We start from the raw sequence: 24222 nt of genomic DNA, 5'->3' as shown, positions 1-24222 counted from the left end.
ATTATTATTATTATTATTATTATTATTATTATTATTATTATTATTATTATTATTATTATTACTATTATCAGTAATCTATTTACTGCTTTTTTAATTAAGACTAACAAAATTTCTTACTTACGCTTTTAAAAATTTATGAATTGCCAAAGCCTCAGAAAGCTGACAAACCCAAGGCAAGGTATGTCAGTTTTGTTTTTCCCATTCACTTCATTATATCATTTATACTCCATTTACATAAGTTCAACTTGGCTTATTTACTGTGAGAAAAGATTTTTGTATCTCTTGCTTTATATCATAATCAATCACTAAATAAAAAAAAAGAGCCATTGCAATTAATTGATATTACTCATAAATAGAAATTAAATGCAAAGTAAACAATGAAAATAACAGCAATAGCTCTTTTTCAAAATTTTAAGTTTTCACACACTGAACTATAGCTATAGGTGGAAATACCTTTGAAGAAGGCAACATAATTCAGAATATTCCACAGTTTCACTGCTTCAGAGAAGATACGACAACTCAATTGAAGCATGTAAATATCAAACACACATGGAAAGCTATAAGAAACCCATTTGCCCCAGCCATTTGCTTGCAGAAAGCAGAATGAGAATTTACTGCAATATAAAAGGTATAGAACTGAGAGAAGAGCGGTACTTAACACATTAGAAGGGAAGTGAATTGTTCACAGGGAGCTATTACCCAGTTTGCATCTCAAACGATAATATTAAAATGTTCGCGAATAGCACTAATAGTCAAATCCTCGCCGTGCTCGAACACTTCTTGAGACTATGCATGAATGCCTTAATGCGATCGTACATGAAGTTTTCGTGAGATGAAAGAATAAGTGCGCTCCTTTTGCCTGTTGGAAGAAGGGCGGTACTTGACATACGCATGAGAGGAAGTATGCTCGACTTGTAAGGGATGAAACTAATATCCAGTTTGCGCCTCGAGCTTTAATATAAAGAGACGCTCTAAATGTACGTGCAGTTTTAGTGAAATGAAAGGATAATTGCACTCTGTTTCAGTCGCAATTATTTAATCTTCCTGATCATTATTTAACCTTCCTGATCATTATTTAATCTTCCTGATCATTATTTAACCTTCCTGATCATTATTTAATCTTCCTGATCATTATTTAACCTTCCTGATCATTATTTAACCTTCCTGATCATTATTTAACCTTCCTGATCGCATCATTATTAGAATTTCACTTCTTCTGTTTTGATCATTTTCTGTTTCATCAGTGCTATTCGATATTCGATATGTGGCGCAATACTCCCAGATGACAAATGCCATCCATGCTTTTTCATATAAATCTTCAAATCCATTGTTCATTCGATAATTTTATTGATTGCAGTCACTTAACAACAGAAATTTCAGAGCTTATTTCTGTTTAACTTACGTGCTTTAATGATTCTGCATATGTGATTTCAAGTCGGGTTTAATCCAAAAATCTTTATTGCATACAGTGAAGTGGTAGGCAGGTCTACTCATTTCATGATGGGAAGTTAGCTAATGCTGTCATTCATTGATGGATTTACTGTTGAGTTAGATTGTCAAATGTTTTGAGTGAATGGAATTTTGAATGCAAATAGAACAACTGAAACAAAATTCCAAATGTGAATCGACAAATGAAATGAATGAATTTCGTTGTTATATGACCTTATGAAATTCATGTTATTTATGCAATAATCGAGTGAACAATTTCATTTCATTAGTAGTTTAACAACAGCGATATTAATTTGCAAATTCTTTATGCATAGTATTCAGTAGCATGCAAGAAGTTACTGGCTCGTTGTGTAGGCATCGCTAGGCAATTTATAACAAAACAAATAAAAAAGTGTGAAGAATATAACACATAACAGTGAGAGAGTGTTATTTTAAAAACAAATGACAGAAGAACTGACTGATGGAAAACATAAATAATCAATAACAACGGAAATAGCAATGCAATGTATTTCTTCAAATTTAAAGTAAAAAGTAAAGCGTAAGCTTCAGTGAATCCGCATATGCAATTTCAAGCTCTGTTTAATTCAAAAATCTTTACTGAATACAATGCATAGGTTTGTTTATGACATGAGTTACCATGTGAGACTGCAAACTGTGTTTTCGGGTGTAACTTTTTCCGCATTTCGAACAACTGTACGGCTTCTCACCGGTATGAATCATCATATGTTTTTTCATACTTTGGGAGTGAGTGAAATTCTGTTTGCATATCGAACAACTGTACGGTTTTTCACCGGTATGAATCATCATATGTTTTTTCATACTTTGGGACTGACTGAAATTCTGTTTGCATATCGAACAACAGTACGGCTTTTCACCGGTATGAGTCATCATATGTTTCTTCATATTCGAGTAATCATTGAAAATTTTTTTGCATGTCGAACAACTGTACGGCTTTTCACCGGTATGAGTCATCATATGTCTTTTCACATGCGAAGAGCGACTAAAATTCTTTTTGCATATTGAACAACTGTACGGCTTCTCACCGGTATGAGTCATCATATGTTCTTTTATTTTTGCCACTTCCTTTCGACATATGTCACAACGCTGCTTTTTTATCGTCCTTTTTTCTTGCCTTGATAGCTCGATCACTTCCACCGGTGTTTCGATTGGAACGAATTGTCGCCGAAGTTTAATTCGTTCATCACTCACTCCCTCCACTGATAAGCCTTGCGACTTATTTCCTTCCTGTTTCACTTTTGGAACCGGTGAATTTAGGGGTTTTATTTGAAGCATTTGCAAACCAACCTCTCCTTCATCTTTTCTTTCCACTGATAAGCCTTGTGATCCATCCCCATCATCTCTCACTTTTGATATTGATAAATCCAACGGTTCTGTCTGATCCGTTTGCGCTGTCTCAAATCATATGAAATTAAATCACACTATGCAAGATTACAAGTCTTCAAGATATTGAACGATATGTTATATTTTGTTAACTTTAAGTGGACTTACGGTAGTTTGAACATTGCTCAATTGGAAGACGAAAAACAAATAGATGAAATACATGTCCATGAAAATAATTTCTTGTAAATTCTGAAAAGCATTCAAATGCTCATTGATTAATGAACAAAGGATTTCTCCAAGAAATGTTTTTTTTTTTTTTAATTATATTAGACTATTTGCAAATTTATCATCAATTCCGAAAATCTTCCTTATAATTCAAAAATTTGAAAAGAGGTTACATCCTCTTTCGAAATAAATAAAGCAAAACTTACTGAATGAAATTTGTAGAAGGAAGTCTGACAGAGATCAGCCGATCAATTCTGTTAATTATGGTTGGAGAATTGTATGTATAAATGCTTATTCAAATGGGAGTGGCAAACTACGTGTACTGATAATATAGAATATAAAATATTTGCGCATAATAATACGAAATAGCAATCATTGTTTAATCCTTTATATCAAATTATTTCATTTCAAATGCTACATTGCATTGTTGAAAATAATTTTATGCAAAGCAGTTGTGACATTTTTTGTAATTTTATTTCATTTCGCTTCGATTTTTTCATGCATCCAAGTCTTTTGGATTATTAACGAAAGGAGAAAATTACATTGCTGCATCTCTTATAATTGATAATATTGATTTATAAATGATAAATGATTTCACCAGATCTTTCGTTTGGATTTTAAATTTTCAAATTTTCTTTGTATCAATAATCATATCTAATATGATTTGCTGAAGTTAGCTGTCAAATGAGTACCAATTGATAATTCCTAATACTTATGAACCTTTTAAATGCCAATCATAATGAAACTGAAAAGGAAAAAAAGACGGTAGTAAAGTTCTATCAATTACTGCATTGTGTCTGATTAGCATCTCTTGAAATGCTGAACCGGAAGTTATCAGTTCGCCATCCATGGTTATGTAGCTAATAGAGATGCCTAATGGCTCCAAGCAACAAGCTCGGACTGGAACTATCTGCAATTCCACACCGTTAAATTTAAGGGCAGGCTTCAATTTGTTCTTATAAACAAGAATCTAATTTGTACATGTTTGCATAAGTCCTCGTGGCTTTCTTTAATTGAATTTTAAACAGATTCAAATAACAGGCAAAAAAGAATAAGTCAAATGTGAACAGTAGTTTATTCCAAGTATCAGCCGTGATTTAACATTGTTCCAATCTATATATGTTAAATACAGGAAGTTATCATCCATCATCCAAACATGGAAGATAAAGGTTCGTCTTTCATCCTCTTTCTTCGACATATAGGGAAAGTTTCTTTACAGATTCAAATAACGAACTATTCGCTATCAATGACTAAATAAGTTAATGACTTAAAATGATATTTCATTCCATCAAATAAACAGACGATTTAGCAAAAAAAGAATGAATTAATCCAACCATCACTTAATGCCTAATAAGCAAACATTTAAGATCTTAAAATCTATTCCAAAAAAAAAAAAAAAAAAAAAAAAAACAAAAAGACGATGAAAAAGCTCATTTCGGAATGGATGAAACTGGAGAGGTGAGGGAAAAACTTACTCAAATGAGAAAGGTTTGTCGGACAAACTTAAACGAAAGTTTGTCATTATTACTACATTTCTTGAACTGCTTATTCTACACTCATACAAGCTTTTCAATTTCTTGTTTGCTCCTGACATTAACAAACCTCTCAAAAAAAAATCTCACGTAGTTGTAACTGACTTTTTAAAGAAGAGATTAACAATGAAATTCCATTTGTTTGATAGATTTGGCATTGCTGGCATTTTAAATATTTTAACATTCCAACGCGTTTCATCTGCTTAACGAACAAATGTGCTATCTTGAATTAAGTGATGATTTGCGTACAAATTGCTAATTTATATCAAAATTTTATAGTTAAATATGTCAGTGCATTAAACGGTCGAATATGAATTGGTTGGTCTTTATATTAATGCATTTGTTACAAAATATACTTAACTGCATGGTAGTACAACTTTCCTTTTTCATGTTGATTTAATTCTTTTGGTATGGCTGTTTGTACCTTTTTTTAAATTACTTTTTTGGCGGAAAGTGTGAGATTAGATGAAAGAAAAGCACTAATTAAATTCTCTTAAATAACAAGAGAAGATGGTCATAGTCAGATTATGCAAATACGATAAAGAAGGATGCATAATTCTGTTTGTGATATTATTGGCAATTGTTGACTTTTGTCGTCTATCGATCGATGCGAAAGGGAAAAAAAGCCTTTGTGGCGAGGAAATTTGCTTAGCAAACAAGTATATGATTTTTAAGGTTTGCAACAACGATTTATTACTTTTGCGTCTTAGCTTCGATAGAAGTAGAAATGGTCAGAAAATTACCTTCGGTGATTGATGAAACGGAAAAGAGTCGCATTGACGAGAATGAGCGGTTTCATTTAATTGGCCCATCTGAGGTATAACATTAAAGCAAAATTTGAAATAATGAAATGAATATTTTTAAAATATTTGTGCCGATATAACTTAATAATGAAATAAGTTAAAGTTGACGATGATATCAAACAATGTATAGGTTGATTGACATTTTACTGCTTCTTAATAATTTCTATTTTATAAAGATTTTCTTTTCAGAAAAATTGGACATTTCATCATTTAGATTTTAATGATTCCATTATTATACGTTTAAGGCATACACATTATGAATATTCTAAATCAAATAAAACTATGAGTGAGTAAGTATTGAAGTATAAGTTACATTATTATGCTACAGAAGTATTTTTTACAAAAATAATTAAAAATATAACTCTTGTATAACTTCATCAGTGCATTGGGAAGTGCTTATTTATTTATTTGTTTTAGACTTAAATTAAACTTTTTGGATATGAAAGGTTCACGTGTATTTTATACAAAGCTTAATCCTGGCGATACTTGGGTAAACTTTTTAATATATTCTATAATAATTAACTGCATATCTTATAGTAATTAATTAGATCTATCTGATATTTCATTGCATTAGATGTTGAAGTTATATAATTATTACACGGTAACATCTAAATAGTTTTTAGCATGAATAAGCCAAATTAAACTATAAAAATTAGTTTCATAAGTTGTTAAAGTAATAACTAAACTTCTGACTTCAGTTTTCATTAAATCATTACTACATTCTGTTTTAGCTTATTATGGGTTGCACTATAGCTTATTATTCAGGTGGTTATCATTATGGCACTGATCACTATAGAAATTATTATGAATTTGTGTTCATATTCTCAGTTTATGGTATATTGGTATGCACAGTATATTATTACTCATTTTTTATTTTTTTGAAATTAATTTGATTAATCTTAAACTAACTACTGCTTAGTAAAGAATAGTAATTTTCAGGTATATCACGATGAAAGGTATTTTAGGTATACGTGGCGCTGCATTAATGAAACTCAAGATATTGTCAAATTCAGTTACTATTTAAATGGTATAAAAGATTTTGAAGCAATATTGGAAGTACGACCTAAAAGAGCTGTATGTAATGATTTCTATGCTATGCTAAAATGTTTCATATCATTGATTTTTTTAATGCAATTTTTTTAATTTTTTGTTTTGCTATTTGTTTTTACTTTTGAATACGAAAAATTTTCCAGCGAATCCCAGGCGATTGGCATCTTGTAAAACCGATTCCAATTGGTAGCAAAATTGTTATCAAATATTGTCTGGGTAATAGAGTTGGGAAGAGTATAATAGTAATTCGATTAGCGGACAAGAATGGAATAGCAGCACTTACTGTAACTATAGACTATACAATAGGTGTAAGCAAACTTTTTTTTTTTCTTTTTATTTCATAAACATCAAAAATTTGAGGTAGCAAAAATTCTTAACCAGAAACTTTTAGATGCTTTTCACAAGGCGCGTTGGATTGGACGACAAAGACTTAGAATGCATTAATTTTTCAACTAGCATACGGTATATTTTGAATATGCTGGGTAGAATTGAAATTGCTGTATTCGCCCATCAATATAAGGTTTCAGTTTTAATGATATGCAATAATAATAATAATTTCATTAGAAATCATTAGAAATAATCAGTTTGTGATGAGTCATGAATATTATTTGATCAAACAATAACAGCTTACAATATTATTTCAATAGGTGCATCATTTCAAGCATTATTGGACAAATCAATATTATTTTCAGCTACATTGAAATAATTCAAATAACAATTTAATGGCTTATTAGACGAAACAAAAAAAAAAAAAAAGAAAGAGTTGAAATGAAGTTTAAAGAAGTTTGACACAAGAATTCATTCAGAGTTATATAGAGTTATTCGAATCTAGGCTAAGAGAGTGGGTAACTAAAAGTAATAGTGGGGTAATTCAATTTAAATTTTCACATTTATTTATTTTATCACTTATGCTTATTTTTAAGGTTACTATGTTAATGGGTGGAAAACATAAAGAAAGCAAGGAACCAGCTACGAGAGAATGTATGATTTATGGCCATCATTTATCTCCATACGACATTCAGCAAACTGTTTTTGATTCAACAAATAAAAAAAACATATTTTATGCTCATTATATAGAAACAGTGTGAAACTTTAGATTATTTATGTCTGAAATATTGCTATAAAGTTTTCTTCTTTTTATTCAGTTAATATGTTTTGATATATAAATATTTGTTTTAATTTTCATAGCCAAAAAAATTTCCTAAAGTGGATTAAAGAAGTTGTAAAGATTAAGCAAATGTGAATATGCTAATGTAAAAAGATTTCTGAAAAGATTTGTCAACTTATGCTCGATGTAAACATTCGGTAGATGAAAAAATTTGTCAACTTATGCTCGATGTAAACATTCGATAGATGAAAAGATCAATGCGAGATAGGCAAGTTCCGTTGCAAAAAAAACTCCGCGGAAGATCTGCTTGGATTCTTTGTATATGATTTTCTCGAAACTGACCCTATGTGCAGACGGTAGCTACGTTATGGATCGTACGTGATTTGGGATTAAAGTGGACTGGGTGACGGCTGATTGGCGTGCCCAAAGCATAATCTTCGGGAAGTGATAATATGTCTTGAAGATGAACTCAGGCAATTGCGTTCTCAATAAAATGGCTTCAATGACGTAGGCTTTGCTTTTTCATTATCATACTGTCAGCGTAGCGGAACGTGCGGAAGCGGTGTTGTATTCAAGGAGTTGGAAGTGTTCAAAGAGTGTATCACCGTATCTGATCTAGCAGATTGATTATTTTGGTGTACTGAGGAAGACAATCGCAATCATTGTGACACTTAACGCAAGCAGTATTCTAGTAAGAGCACATAGAATCCTTGTACGAGTTGCTAGATTGTTTCTTGCAATGAAAGGTCAATGGTATTTTAGAGTTATTTACTCTAAAATCACATTTATTTTCAGGTTAAAGTGTGGATAGTAATCTATTCAAAAGTATTCTTGCAAGGATTGGTGCCAGCAATAGAGAGCAAAGTAATACCTCAATATTTTGAATAGTTGAACTTTTTTATGTTTCCATATATAAGGTGCAAATAACTATATCATGTCATGGACATCTTTTAGAAGTTCGTCTTGTTTTCAGCAACTCACAATAAACTTCCGAAATTTAGATTTTTGATGAAATCTTATCAAGCCTAATGCCTTGTTACATTTTATTTACTGTCATTCGAAAATTTCTTCTAAACTGCTCAGACCGAATGGTGAACACATAATTTATTCTTAGTGTCTAGATACTTCTGCTGAAGTTTACTACATGCAAGCTGTTTTTCTTAGAACATAGCTTGGATGCCCTTTTTAGGTTGTTTTATTGATATAAAAGTAAAATAATATATTGCTTATATTTTTATTAATATTATAATTATTCTCAGAAACTATATATACATCGATTCTATCAAATAACACACTACGAAGAATTTAACAAAAGTGTTTCCAGCGCAGTTCAAAAAATAATAATAAAGTTAAACTTTAAATAACACATAAAAAATTCCAACTTTTGAGTTGGAAAAAGCTTTTGAATTGAGTTGGATTAAAAAATAAAAAATAAAAAAAAAAAATCATAAATATAAAGACTAATTCATCACATTGCTCATCCTATTCTTCATGGTCAAGATTTAAAAAAAAAGAGCTCCCAATAAAATTTACGAAAAAGGTTTAGACAGTTTTCTTTTTTTTAATACTATGTATATTTACACATGTTTAAAAATGATTTTTCATTATTTGAATGTGATTTACGCTGTAATTTCTGAAAATTTTAGTGATATCATATATAATCAAATACAAATCACTAATAATTATATAATAGAAGAAAAGTTCAAGCGAAATATCTTTGACGTAAATAATATAAAGGTTCACACTGGTTCAATGTAATATGCATAAAATACTGTTGTTTTATCAGTTGAATCAAAAACAGTTTGTTGAATATCGTACGGAGATAAGTGATGACCATAAACCATACATTCTTTCATGTTATTTGATCGTATTTCGTTCATTCCCATGGCAACCTGCGAGATCAAAATCATTGAGAAGCTGAATTACTCTCTGTTACTTTCAGTTATTTCATCCTTCAACTTACACGTGAACAACTTTCATCAATATTTGCGTGCGTCAATCATTCGACGTTTTTCCTTTTATAAATTTAAATCTTTCTCAGTTCTTACTAGATCAGAAGGGAACATGCACGGAGCATCAAAATATTAACTCGAAATCCAACCATTTTTGAAAACAATTTTAAAATATGAATTTTTTTTCTGTTTAAATTTTTCTTCTTTTCGTTCCCATAGATTATTAAATTATTGTTATTCAATAATGCAAACTATTTTGATATAGCTGAAACAACGCTCTTTAATAACGCTTGAAATGTTGCGGAAAAGCTTAATTCCGTTTGAGTGACATCGCTAATTTTTTTTTTTTTTTTTTTTTTTTTTTAATAAAATATAATATAATTGTAAGCTAATCGTTTCTAGTAAAATTATTACATAAAATGGAAACTAAAACCTTATATTGATGTGAGAAGACGCCAATTTCAACTTTACCCAACATTTGCGTGGTAAATTGTTGGGTACTTCCAAAATTAACGCATTGTTTGTTTTCATCGTCTAACCACACGCGTCTTGTGTAAAGTATCTTAAAAAACAAGTTTTTTTTTTTAAAAAAAGTTGCAACATTTCAATTCAATGATCAGTTTGAGAATGTTATTAGATTCGTAAACCATTTCATAAACAAATTTTTGATTTGCATGAAATTTGAAAAGTGCTTACACCTGTCGTATAATCTATGATTACATTAAGTGCTGCTATTTCGTTCTTATCCGTTAATCGAATATTTATTATACTTTTTACAGCGGGATAATATCTGACAATGATTTTGTAACCTATTTGAATTGGCCGCACAATACGCCAGTTACCCGGGATTCTCTAAAAAAATTCTTCAATATCCGAAAATAACAAAATGAAAAATAAGTGATAATGGACGAAGTGAAATATTTATTTCAGCACAAAAATCTACATACCGCAGTTTCCGGTGGCATTTCCAATACTGCTTCAACATAATATGTTTTAACTATAGAGTGTTTAAAACCGGTAATATCGGTAACTTGATTAATACACTCTTCCGTCTTTACTTTAAAACTGTAATCATGGAACAGCTGAAAACGATATATTAAGTTAAAAAGACGGCTAAATTAGGAATAATTAAAAAGAAAAAAATTGAATGATTAACTTTTACTTCAAATAATAGATACCATAATGCCAACACTTGAGAATAATAATAGAAATTCATAATACTTCTTATATTTGTTTTGTTCAAATGAAACAGTATTATATTTACCATGACGGCAAAATAATGAAAACTGCAAATGGAAAAAGCATTTAATCAAAGTTAGCTTATTTATGCTAACAAATTAATTGTAAACTGAGTAGATGATTTTGACTTCGAAGGCAATAAATTTTCCAACAATTAATTAAAATAAAAGATGCAAATTTACTTCGGCATCGCCAGGGACAATCATAAAAGCAGCTACGTAAGCTCCAGTTACATCCAGAAAAGATATTGTAATCCTAGAAATAAAATGAATATTTCTATAGAGAATAATAAATAATGTTTTACAATATAATTAACACTTAAAAAATGTCCCACTTATTCATAATAATATATTTAATATTAAAGTATTTACCAGGCTGAGCGTCTGTCAAAGAAGTAATAAAAATAGGAATAATGCTTTAAGCGTATCGTAACCGAATCATTGAAATTTAGTTGACGAAATGATCGCTTTAGCTGAAATAAACGATTTGCAAAATATAAACTTATTTCATTATATTGCAATATTAAATTATACTAAATAGCTTGCATATGTTTACAAATGACATTTTAATGTTTGTTTTTTACATTTTCAATTCGTCTTTAATGCCATACTTCATTATCTTGTGAACTAGATATATAAAATTGTGCTTCCTTGTCTATATACGGCTCTTCGCTTTCATCGTACACAGAAGGCAAAGATTCCGTCATTATTTTCTTCGAAATTAAGGCACAAAAGCTGTAAATTGCTATTGCAATCCTGAAAAGTCATAAAAATTGGACTTAATATCACTCTAGTTAATTTAAATGAAACCATTTATCACATTCATACGTATCTGAAAAACAAAAAACAACAAAATAAAACAAAAAAACAAAGATTACTGAATTGCTGGTTTGTTAAAGAAAAACAAAAAATTTAGAAATTGTAATTGTAAAATACTAATAACTTGTTCAATACACTGATAAGGAAGATATAATAAAAATGAATAATTGGCTTATCCAAATTACTGAACTTTTCTTGTATTATTTCAGATAAAAGATTGCAATTATTGTCATTGAAAATTTCATGCCTTACTATAGTTATATGTGCCTACAAAGTGTTTATTGAATGTAAGAAAAGATGAACAACGACTGAGGAACTATCCACTTTCTTCTAGAATTTTTCGTTGTAGAGTCACTCTTACATGTTTATCTCAAATTAAACTTTAGCCACTTCATATATCCATAGAAGCCCAAGAAGAAAAATTACACGGCAAGAAAATTTACAACTTTAATTCAAATTTGATTTATCTTTCCTCAGTTTAGCATATCGCTTAATAATTCTCAGAGATGGGCTGTTCTTGTTTTGTTGACAGATGATAAAAGCTATCTCAATGACATATTTTAACACTCTGATGTTACAATTATGCAATATTTCCCTATCGTATTCGCCTAGACCACTTTTTCTTGTCAGTTAAGAAAATTTAATTAATAATTTCATCTAATCTTTTCCTCAAAAGCAATTAATGAATGCATAAATCGCTGTACCGATGAAATTAACTGAAATTTTGGAAGTAAAGTTTGTCACCACAGCATCAAGTAAGTTTACATTCTAGAAAAACATTTACAAAAACCAACCACTTCATATTCCACCGCTTGTTGCAATGATATTTTTAACAACAAAACTTTGATTTAAAGAAATTTTAGTGTGTTCTAGCATAACATAAGACGGTTCTAGCATAACATAAGACGGCTGATATCTCTCCGTTAACTTTTTGCATTCAGTTAATATTATTCAATAAATACTGAAACGATTTGGATCAGTCCAACATCTAATGCCGGTTTACTCAGTGAAATTCTGTGCCGGTTCAATCAGTGCAGTTTAATGATAGCTAAAAGGACGCGCACTGTTTTAACACTACGATTCTATTCCAATGTTAGTTAATATGATGAAGGTCAAATAGTTGTAAAGATGGTATATTTTCACTATTGTATTGTTTACTTTCTTGCATACTACGTGTTTATGCAGATGTTTCACATATTTAGGTAGGAATATATTCATCTGAACATTGTCATCTATTTTTGACAAACCCAAAAAGTGAAGAACAAAAGGATGACCGAATGCTTGACAGAGATGTAACTGATAATGTGATAACGAATGCAACGAGTTTCATTTGCTTAACAAACAAATACGCTATTTTGAATTAAACGATGATTTGCATAAAAATTGCTAATTCAAATCAAGAAAAAAAAAGTTAATACTGAGAAATGCATTGCACGGATGACAAAAGAGTGAAGAATATGACTCTAATATGCACATAAGATCAAAGATACCAATAATAATTTATCAACAAAAAAAGGAATAAGTAACAAAGAATTTGACCAACAGAAAATATAAATTTCTTCTCTTCAAAGTGCGAAAGCTTTAATGTTTCTTCATGTGTAATTTCAAGCCTAGTTTACTCTGAAAGTCTTTACTGCAAATAGTGCAGTGGTAGACTGGTCTACTATTCATGCCATGAACTGCCGTGTGAATGTGCAAATCGCTCTTTCGTACGTAACCTTTCCCGCATACTGGACAACTGTGAGGCTTCTCACCGGTATGAATCATCATATGTGTTTTCATATTACTGGGATGATTGAAATTCTTTTTGCATATCCGACAACTGTACGGCTTCTCACCGGTATGGGTAATCATATGCTTTTTCATATTATGCAAGTAAGCGAAATTTTTGTAGCATATCGGACAACTGTACGGCTTCTCCCCAGTATGAGTCATCATATGTGTTTTCATATTTGTTACTTCCTTTCCACATATATCACAACGTTGCTTCTTTCTCCTCTCTTTTTGCTTTGATAGTTCGATCTCTTCCATCAGTGTTTCGATTGGAACGAGTTGTTGTCGCGATTTAATTCCTTCATCACTCACTCCATCCACTGATAAGCCTTGCGATTTATTCCCTTCCTTTTTCAGTTTTGGAGCCGATAAATCCAGAGTTCTTGTTTGAAGCACTTGCAAACCAATCCTTTCCTCATCCTCTCCGCCCATTGATAAGCCTTGTGATCCATGTCCGTCATCTCTCACTTTTGATATTGATAAATCCAACGGTTCTGTTTGGTCCGTTTGCGCTGCCTCAAATGATATGGAATTACACTGTGTAAAATTTTAAAATTTCAAGGTATTGCAGCGTTGTTGTATTTCTCAAACTTTAAGTGGACTTACAGTGGTTTGAATAGTGATCAACTGGAAGAAGAAGCAGAAGAAATAGATGAAATGCATGTCAATGAGAATAATTTGTTGCCAATTCTGAAAAAACATTCAAATTTACTGGACGGTGCTCACCGCTGTTGTTTGACAAATGCGCAAAGTAGAAATGTTTTTCTAAATATAATGGATTATTTACAAATTAATCATTGAGTTCCGAAATCTTTCTCATAACTCGAAACTTCCGAAAAAGATAACATCCTCTGTCGAAATAAATGAAATAATAAATAAAAACTTACTGAATGAAATTTGTTGAAGATTATTGGAGAATTGTATATATAAATGCTCATTCAGATGGGAGTGGCAAACTGCGTATATTGATGAACTTATGTCCACGTATAATAATATAAGTAATAATAGAATTTATATTAGTATAATAAAAACAGTCAGTGTTTAATCCTTTGCATTGAATTGTTTCATTTTAGTTGCTATATTACATTGTTGGAAATAATTTATGCAAAGCAGTTGCAACGTTTTTTGCACAATTTTATTTCGTTTCGATTCAATTTTTATAAATTTTCAAATCTTTGCAATATTGGTTAGAAGGGAAAATACATAATTACATTGCTTGCAATTGATATAGATAATTTGCGCATGCTAAATGACTTCATCTAATATTTCGTTTGAACGACGTCTGTAAATTTTCAGATTTGCTTTGTTTTAAATTTCAAATTTTTTAAAAAAAATTTTTATTTCCAAAAAATCGGAAAATTTGAGCGAAGTGAAACAAGATATATTTATAGTTTAACTGGTCATATTGATATTAAATTTTGTTAATCGGTTCTTTGCGATAAATTGAAAAACCTTTCGCAGCTGTAACAATACAAAAAAAACATTCATAATATTTTCCTTGTCAGTCTGAAATCTCAGAAGACTGCTACGCAAGTAATTTAATAAAGCAGAAGTTTTAAGATTGGCCATTTCTTCCTTAAATTTTTTTTTCAGACAGGTTCAATGTTTCGTTCTACATTTTGTATTTATTAGATTTATATAGAAGGTTAGTTTGATTGAAATAGATTAAAATTATTGGCATTGATCAAAAGTTACATGAAATAATAATGGCTATGTAACTGCAATGAAGAAAATAAAAGAAATGAATGCGATGTACTGATATCAAATGATTGATTTCTGATCCCTTCTGCGGGTACTCATATATGAAATGAATGAAGTAATCTATTTAATTTCCTCGTAATCTATTTTAAGTAATCTATTTAATTTCATTTATAATGATCTAGTGATCACTGAACTGATTAGCAATCATTGTTCATCACAACAGTCAAAGCTAGATTTTATTGATTAATTTTCAACTTTTTAAGATTTAAAATATAATTGTATTGGTGTTTCCTACACCCAAACTGCTTGTCCCAATCAGTTAATGTCAGATGCTTTAAATTAATTATCATTTTAAAGTAAAAAAGAATGCCAGAAATAATTTTTGATCTATCGATTATTTCCTCAAAATTTTATTCACTTTGATAAATTATATATTCTGAATTAATATTATAGTTACTCATTAATACCTCAGAAATGATCATATGAATGAGTGTTATAATCATTACTAAATTTCATGATTCTGATGAAAACTAGCTTATAATGATTATTATGATAGTCAAAATTGTTACTTTCGGAGTAATATAAGTAAGGAAGATAATAGATATGAAAGCAAAATGGAAGATCAAAATATTATTGCAACATTTTAGTATTAATAAAATTTTGAAATTAATTGAGGCAGAATGATTCAGTAAATGGTTAAGGTTTCTAATTGGTACTGAATGAATTTTGAGATTTTTAAATGTATGATCTTAATTTAAACTAATGTAAACTTTGAATCATCATAAAATTATTTCCTAAAATATGCATCGATTTTATGGAGTTGCAAAAATGATACCAATGATCTATCTAGTTATTTTTTCCAGAAATTCTTAATTCTGCAAAAAAAAAAAAAAAATACAGATTTGAAGCTAAGAAAAGTTCTTGAAAATTATAAAATCCTAACTTCTGCGAAGAAAGTGGTATTGATCAGATAGCAGCAAGATATTTTGAAAGTAAAAGTACAAGGATAACTAGAAGGTTTTTGTTATACAAGTGGTAACCGAAGAAAAAGATTTTTAAAAATTCTTTTAATTTAAATTTTAAAAAAGTTAAAAATTTAAATAGTTAAAAACCAAAATTGATAATTTAACACTTTGATTAATAAAGGAAAAAAGTCAATAATTATTACCTGTCTAGCTTTGCTGAACAAAAAAAAAAAAAAAAGAAAACGAAAAAATAATCTTTTAGTTTGAATAATTTTTTGATGTTTTTTTCTAAAGAATCATTTAATTGATATACTATAACAAACATTTTTATTGCCAAAATTTTTTATTAAAAAATATTTATTAGAAATAATAGCAATATTAATTAAATTATAATTATTTTACAAAATTATTAAAACATTTGAAAAACATTAACGTTTGAAAAAAAAAAAGCGAAATATTTATATTATTTATATATAGAATATAATAAAAAAAATAAAATATTATTGATTTTTTCCTAGTGATTGCAACAAATTTAATTTATTTTTCACTTTATTTTTCAATTTTTTCTTCTGTTCAGATGAAATTTCAAATTTATTTTCTTCTTTGATCATTTTATAAGCAAATCCTAAATCATTAACGTGAGCACGTAACGGACAGTCATTGTATGGATTTGTATTGCAGCAACATACAACCAACGGTATAGACGTCATTGCATCACGTGTATCCGTGTAAAAGCATTTTTTGGCAAAGCCATTTTTAAGATAATTTGAGCATAATGCTAAATATGGATATTTTTCCAGTAATGTTTGATCAATATCTGATATGCAACCAGCCGAAAGCTAAAATAAATATATTATTGCACATTTAGAAAAAAAAATGAATAAAAGATTAAAAAATAAATTTCTTTCAAAAAATTTAAATACAAAGAAACTAAAATAATTTATAAAAAGTTTGAAAAATGAAGAATAAGATTACACTATTGTTTACTGATATAATTAGTAAAAAAAAGAAAGAAAAACAATTCAACATTATAAATAAATTTAACGTTTGTTACAGCAAAAAAAGATTTACAGTATTTTTGAAAATGGAAAAATATTTAAAATTAATAATGGGTTATTAAACTAGAAAAAATAAAAAACTGTAATACCTTTTGCTATAAATAAACTATCTAATTTAGTTTTATGATAAAATTTTTGTGATAAATTTAAGATATAATTTTTATATTTTCATTCATAATTTAGCCCTAACTTACATTATTGGATATTGCACGTGGATCACTTATCATAGCATATCGAATATGATAACAACCCATCGGTGATTTACACTTGGCCAAATTTCGATCAGGCTGAATGCAAAAATTTTGCTCCTGTCGAAATGTCTCTTCGGTTTTTGTCCACACTGAATCGATTGGTACTAAATCACGCATAAACATACTTTGTATTTCTTTCTTCTTATTACATGGAGTATTGCCATCTAAAATAAAACGATTATGAATTTTATCATCAATTTACTTCAATTATTTTAGTTTTTTTTTTGGCAAATAAAGGATTATCATTCATTTATAAGAGTAACAATCATTGAAATTACACTTATTTTTGCCCAAAAATATAAACAATTACTTCTGATGTTGACCACTTTTTTTTCTTTTCTTAACAAAAAATAAAAATAACAATTCATAAAAAATATCATTATGGTGATAACAATTTTGTCAGAATTTTATCAATCTTTTTGTCTTTTTATTAAGATTTTATCAATCTTATTAGGATTTTTATCAACCTACTATTTGATAGGAATTGCAAAAAAAAAAAAAATGTTTGATAAATGTTATACAATTTACTATGAAGGGATCATCGATTAAATCTTTTATTATAATTTAAAATTTAATTATTTTTTTCTTTGCTTTATTTTGAAAAAAAAAAAATGAAGTACAATTTTTGCAGCAACAAATGACACGAGATTGAAATGATGTGCAAACATATGTTCCATCTTCTGTTGCAATTTTAATGCAAACATCACGAATTTCTGAATGAGTTGTAATTTTTACCTAAAGCAAATTGCATTTAACTTATAAAATATCAAAAATACTGAAAACAAAAAAAAACAATAAACAATAAGCAAATTGCTTAATTATGAAAGAGTTATTTTGAATAGGTAACAAATAACACTGAAAAAATGAATGATTTATTTACAATAATTTTAATTCAACTCAAATAAAGCAATTCTAACTTTAATTTTTAAAAAATTGCAATATTATAAATTTTCAGTAAAAATTATAGGAAAAAGGAATAATGAATTAAATGAATACATACTTCATCACTGATCCAATGAGCTATAAGCTCTCCGTTATTTTTGACAACTTCCAATTGATCATAACACCAAAATGTTTCAGCTATTTGAAACAGAAAAATGTCATTCAAAACAAAAAGAAAAAAAAAAACAGTGCTTTAAATTATATAAATATATTATATAAATTGAAAATGAATGTATTATATAAATTGGAAATGAAACAATTACAAACTATTTAACATTATCATAAATAATTAATTATTTTTTAATGATTTTTTTTCAAATGTTTCATTATTATATAAAAATCTTTCCTAGTCTTTTTATAATAATATTCAAATTCATAAATCATTCATTCATTAAAATATCATTACTAAACTTGGTTATAAAAAGTTTCTATAACAATTTAAAAATTTCTAGTTAAAACAATTAAAATAAAATTAAAATGAACAAAAAAATAAAATTTCAGTGCTTTCCTTTTATTTTTATATTTTTTTTTTATAATTTCTTTTTTCTAACTAAACATTTCTTTTAAAGTTTTATAATCATTCAGAAATTTATATCACTAAAATAAAATTAGAAAAATAACAAGAAAAATTTTACTTGATGGTTTTGTGATATTATTCATTAAAAATTCGGTTATACCGGTTGGTGCTGAATTTACCGTTTTCGTCATGAAATCCATATAATAACATTTAGGTAATTTGGATTTTTCAGCATCTCTTATTGCTTTTGTTGCTATTTCTTTTTCTAATTTAACATCACAAGTTGACTGATTCATTCTGAAAAAAAAAAAAACAAAAATAAAAAATTTTTAAGTTATTTATTTCTCTTATTAAGATTATTATTGAATGTTATCTATGAAATATTCATTCGTGAGCAATTATACATATCAAATTTTTATCTTTTCTGTTCATCTTTGGAATCTAATTAATTAATAATTATTTATTAACAAATGTTATTGCTAAGTTTATTCCTCTGTTCATTAGTAAAACAAAAGAAAAATTTCAAATATTTTTTCCAATTTTTTCTTTTTTTGAAAATTTTAAATACTTTAAAAAAAGAAGAAATTAGGCTTGTTTTTTTACTTTAATTTTCTCTTATAAAGAAAATTTGAAATTTTCTTGAAATTCTTCACTTCACAATAATTTTATTATAATTTCAAATTAAACATAAAATCATAGAAATAATTGTATCTATCTAATTTTTTCCGATATTTTTTCGAATTAATCAATCAATTTACTTCAATTATTTAATTTTTCAATGCAATTAATCATTTAATTTACACTGATCACTCTTATCATTCAAACCATTCTCTTTTTTTAATATTTTTGTTTTCTTTTCAACTATTTCCTATTGATGCAGCTAATATTTTCTAATTAATCTTTTTCGTAAATTAATTAAGTATTGAATGAATGCAATTATCAGAAAACAGAAAACCGGAAAACCTGTCTGATAAAGGTTTTCCAGGACAGGTACACATATATATCAGTCTACCCATTAACGTATCTTCTCGTTTGTAAATTTCATCTTTGCAATGAATTGGTATGTTTACACGTATTTTTGCTTCAATAAATCGGCAACCAAGTTGGTCATAAGCGCTAAAAAAAAATTTTTGTTTAATTTTATTTATCCAACTAATACATCAATATTTTCTATCTCTGAATTTTCTCTTTTTCACAAATAAATCTTTGATACATTTAAAAAGAAATAAATAAATAATAAAACTGTTATTACTTTTCAATTACAAATGAATAAACTAAAATTATTAAAATGCAAAAGAAAAAATGAAAAAATAACGTAATTGTTTTGATTAAATTGCTAATTTTAACAATTAACGCATGAAATGATTAAACTAATTTATCTCAAATAAATTAAGTCATCTTAAGTTTTCTTTTCCTTTTAAATAAATCAATATTTTTCTTTTTAAAAATTTTTTTAATCAATAATTTACTATTTCAGAAAGCAAAAAAAAAAACACGTAAAAAAAAGAGAAACTAACGTTTACTTACTTATAGTCTTCCTCACGTGGTAAATCCATATTAATATTCATATGCAAGTTGACAACTTGTCCAAGCACAAAATCATAATGCACTGCGCAATATTTTTTTCTGCTTGATAAGAAGACAAAACGAAAGGATGATAATTGAGAGCATAATGGATCATAAAATATATGATAACAGATTGATTATCATATCATTGTAAGCATAATGGATCATAAAATATATGATAACAGATTGATTATCATATCATTGTAAGCATAATGGATCATAAAATATATGATAACAGATTGATTATCATATCATTGTAAGCATAATGGATCATAAAATATATGATAACAGATTGATTATCATATCATTGTACATTCAAATTTTGTTTGCATAATACAAATACATTTAAATTTTGAATTAAAAAAAAAAGAGTTTGCTAAAAAAAGAAAACAGTTTGCTTTTTTTTTTTCTTCAATTCTATTAATTAATACAATTCATTGATAAAATGAATTGTATTAATAGCAAAAAAAGAAAAAAAAATTAAATATGTATATATATTATATCATATGATATATTTCTTTTGATTTTTATTAAACTTTTTTTTTCTTCCTATCTTTTTAAAAAAAATTTAAATTATTAAAATTAAAGAAAAAAAAAAAAAAAGAAAAACTAACTTCCATATAAATTGGCAGTAAATAGAAAGCACGATATGAGTACATATCATGATTGCATAAATGTTTACCCTCACAACAACATTCTACTTTCATCTCACTTTCCGGAAGTGTTTTTTGTTTTGGACAAATTAAACCACGAAATTGACAGTAATGATAACCAATTTCAGTTTTTCTTGCTAATGTACAACCGAATGCGACATTCATTTCAATTGTCCTCAAAAATTAATTTATCATTTTTTCTCTTTATTTTATAAAATTGAAAAGTTTAAATTTTAATTGTTAATGCTTATTTTTACACTATATTAGATTTATAATATTTCTATAATACAAGCTAAGTTAGATAGTAATTTAGATTACAATAAATGCAGCTATTAGTTAGATATAGCAAAAGTAAATTATCATTGATAAAAAACGAATTATTCATTATCATTTGAAAATTTTAGAGTTACAAATTTGAGATGAAAAAGCAAAAAAAAGAAACCTGACATTAATTGTTTCATTTATTGCTCGAATATTTCAATTATGTTTGTAGGAAAAATGAAAATTTTAATTTTGAATAAATTTCATTCTTTCTTTTTGATTAAAAATGATAATTTAAGAAATAGCAATTATTAATATAAATGTTACATTTGATATTCTTCACCAATTTTTTTCGTATAATGATAAATGGATCGACATGAGCTAATATTAGCCGGAAATGCTTCATTTATTAATCGATTTTCGCTTAATGTTTCATTCGTTTTGAGCTAAATAAAACAAGAAAAAAAAGGAAATTTTTTTAAAAGATACTACTAAAATAAAAATTAAATGTTATTATTTGACGAACATCAAATTTCTTTTTTTTAAAAAAATATAGAATTTAAAAAAAAAAATAAAATTTAATGTATGATGTTAACTTCAGTTTAAAAAAATTTTTTTTTCCATCAAAAATGCTAACATAGAAAATTATTAATATAAAAAATTTTAATACAATAACCTATTCTTTCGATATATTTTTCTTTTTTTTCACAAATAATAAGCAATAAATTGTTAATTACTTGTAATAATTATATATTATTAATGAAGTATTTAATGAAAATTATATTTGTACATTGCAAAATTATCTTTAAATAAGTATTATAATTTCTAAAATTCCAAATTTAATTTTTTAATCATTTACCATTCCAATAGCACAAACAATTTGTGACTTCTTTCTATATCTTTCATCCAATTTATTTTGATATTTCTTACGTATTGACTTCTCATCTAATTCATATTTTGCTAATTTATTTGGTTCATCGAGTGAATCGTTTATTAAAAATATCGGTTGGCTTAGATCAATTTTTAAATCATCCTTTAATGTACCGCAAACTTTGAATTCTTCATCGCAACAACATAACTGATAATAGAAATCAGGTGTTGATAATGTTACACATTCGGAATGCTGATTAAAAAAAGAAATATGATAATTTTATTTATCTAAAATTAAAATTAATTAATTTAGTAAAACTAATTTAGTAATTTGCTATCTAATTTTGATATAATCAATCATATTAATTCAACATGTTTTTGGTTGGAATTTGATTTTTTTTTTTTGTTTCAAATATTTAGTTAAACAGAAATGTAATTAATAATAAACTTAAGGATGATAAAAAAGCTAAAATTAATTTATTAATTTGATAATAAATTCTGCTATTTAAGAATTTTGGTTAAATAAAAAATTGAAAAAATTAGTAATTTAGTAATTTGAAGATAAATTTTTGGTATTTAGTAATTTTAGTTAAGAAATTATGTTAAAATTTTAGTAATTTAATAATTTGAGAATAGATTTGAATGAATAAATTATGTGATTTATGTGGTAATTAATAATCACTTTGAATGCAATATACCAATTGGATTTCTTTTTTAATTTAAATTATTTAAAATATATTTACTCACATCGAAATATTTATCTGCGCCATTTTTGCCAGCTACAATATATTTTGACCCACAAAATAATTTATTTCCCAATGCAAGATAATCGATTGGAAATGATTCATATTTTTGTTGTGGAAACTGTAATTAATAAAAATTGTGATTAAAATGATAAAACAATTTTTTAAAATATAATCAAAATAATGTTTATTACTTTAAAATTAATGAATTTAATTTTAGCTATAAGAAAATAATTTAATTTATAATAAAAGCTTTCAGGTATAATATTTTTCATTTTATATCCAAAAACTATCTATGAAAAAAAAGCAGGTAATTATGAGTCTTTTGACAAAAATTTATTACTTAATATATTAACAAATTAAATTTATTATAGCAGAACATATAACATTCATATATATTTCAATAATAATTAATCAAAATAATAATTTTGTAATGATTCATTAAAATAGCAAAATAATAATTTAATAGCAATTAATTAAAATGATAATTTTATAATGATTAATTAAAATAACAAAATAATAATTTAAATTAGGCAAATTTTTTACATCAAAATTTTATTTAAATATAAAATTCAATACATAAGTACTATAACATACGTAATTTTTAATAAGATCCGATGCTTCAAATTGTGCTAAATTATGCATATGAAATAATCCAACATCAAAATGAGGAATAAAATCTGCTTTTCCTTCGATAATTGCAATACATGAATCACCGGTATTTATATTTCCCTGTCATTTTTTTTTCTTTTTTTATTTATGAAAAATATTGAAAATTATTTTGTAAAATTTTACATTCCTATCATAAATAATAATACTTTTTCTTTTTTTGACTGCACTTATTAAATAGTAATGATTAAACAAAATAAGAATTAAATATGAAAAAAAAAAAGTGTAATAATCATTTTTAATTAATTATTTTTTTAAATTTATTTATATAAAATAATTTCGTATATGTGAAAAATAAAAGAAAAAAAAAAAAAAAACAAAAAGCGAAATCATAAACTTTATGCAAACATTCTGCACGAATATTATTAATAGTTTCAATTTCTTTTGGTGATATTATCAGCTGATAATAATCTGCCAATAATTTATGATAAAATGAACTGGTGATAAAATTCATAGCACCATTGTCATCATCTATTTGTAAATTACCTTTACGACAAAAAAATATTGCATCAACATAGCGTAGTACTTTTTGCTCACTGTAATTTCACATAAATAAGTTATAGATTTTTGATTTTTAAAAATTTTTCTTTATAAAGTTTTTAAATCTTGTAAAAAAAATTTCAAATGTTAGAAAAATTGTTGCATTGATTGATAATTTAATAAATAAAATTAAATTTTCACCTTAATTTAAAATTTGCTGCTGCTTAAAAAATTTTTAATTTAAAAATTAAAAAAA

General features: G+C 26.7%; 5 protein-coding genes across 5 annotated transcripts; 1 reads left to right on the top strand and 4 right to left on the bottom strand.

The window, feature by feature from the left end:
* Positions 1–2043: 2043 nt before the first annotated feature.
* Positions 2044–3865, bottom strand: Bm17848 (Uncharacterized protein; the record flags this gene model as incomplete). Its single annotated transcript, XM_043082589.1, has 2 exons — positions 2044–2862; positions 3803–3865. 2 exons carry the CDS (start codon positions 3863–3865, stop codon positions 2044–2046), a joined length of 882 nt encoding a protein of 293 aa, XP_042938523.1.
* Positions 3866–4857: 992 nt separating this feature from the next.
* Bm10203 (Uncharacterized protein) lies at positions 4858–7488 on the top strand (the record flags this gene model as incomplete). Its single annotated transcript, XM_043082588.1, has 8 exons — positions 4858–4865; positions 5223–5364; positions 5540–5640; positions 5768–5840; positions 6290–6424; positions 6544–6708; positions 6792–6920; positions 7324–7488. 8 exons carry the CDS (start codon positions 4858–4860, stop codon positions 7486–7488), a joined length of 918 nt encoding a protein of 305 aa, XP_042938522.1.
* Positions 7489–9247: 1759 nt separating this feature from the next.
* Positions 9248–12319, bottom strand: Bm10202 (Uncharacterized protein; the record flags this gene model as incomplete). Its single annotated transcript, XM_043082587.1, has 9 exons — positions 9248–9400; positions 9894–10022; positions 10157–10312; positions 10408–10542; positions 10639–10746; positions 10882–10954; positions 11071–11171; positions 11310–11454; positions 12312–12319. 9 exons carry the CDS (start codon positions 12317–12319, stop codon positions 9248–9250), a joined length of 1008 nt encoding a protein of 335 aa, XP_042938521.1.
* A 779-nt stretch (positions 12320–13098) lies between these two features.
* Positions 13099–20292, bottom strand: Bm10201 (Uncharacterized protein; the record flags this gene model as incomplete). Its single annotated transcript, XM_043082586.1, has 8 exons — positions 13099–13806; positions 16505–16795; positions 17209–17429; positions 17886–18000; positions 18266–18345; positions 18843–19021; positions 19688–19840; positions 20252–20292. The coding sequence occupies 8 exons, from the start codon at positions 20290–20292 to the stop codon at positions 13099–13101; spliced, it is 1788 nt and encodes a 595-aa protein (XP_042938520.1).
* Positions 20293–21527: 1235 nt separating this feature from the next.
* Bm17847 (Uncharacterized protein) lies at positions 21528–23462 on the bottom strand (the record flags this gene model as incomplete). Its single annotated transcript, XM_043082585.1, has 4 exons — positions 21528–21650; positions 22064–22327; positions 22822–22938; positions 23415–23462. The coding sequence occupies 4 exons, from the start codon at positions 23460–23462 to the stop codon at positions 21528–21530; spliced, it is 552 nt and encodes a 183-aa protein (XP_042938519.1).
* Positions 23463–24222: the final 760 nt, after the last annotated feature.

The sequence above is a fragment of the Brugia malayi genome (genome assembly GCF_000002995.4).
Source record: "Brugia malayi strain FR3 genome assembly, contig: Bm_v4_Chr4_scaffold_001, whole genome shotgun sequence".
Classification (NCBI taxonomy): domain Eukaryota; kingdom Metazoa; phylum Nematoda; class Chromadorea; order Rhabditida; family Onchocercidae; genus Brugia; species Brugia malayi.
The sequence above is the reverse complement of the archived record's forward strand: the minus strand, read 5'-3'. Positions and strand labels throughout refer to the sequence as shown.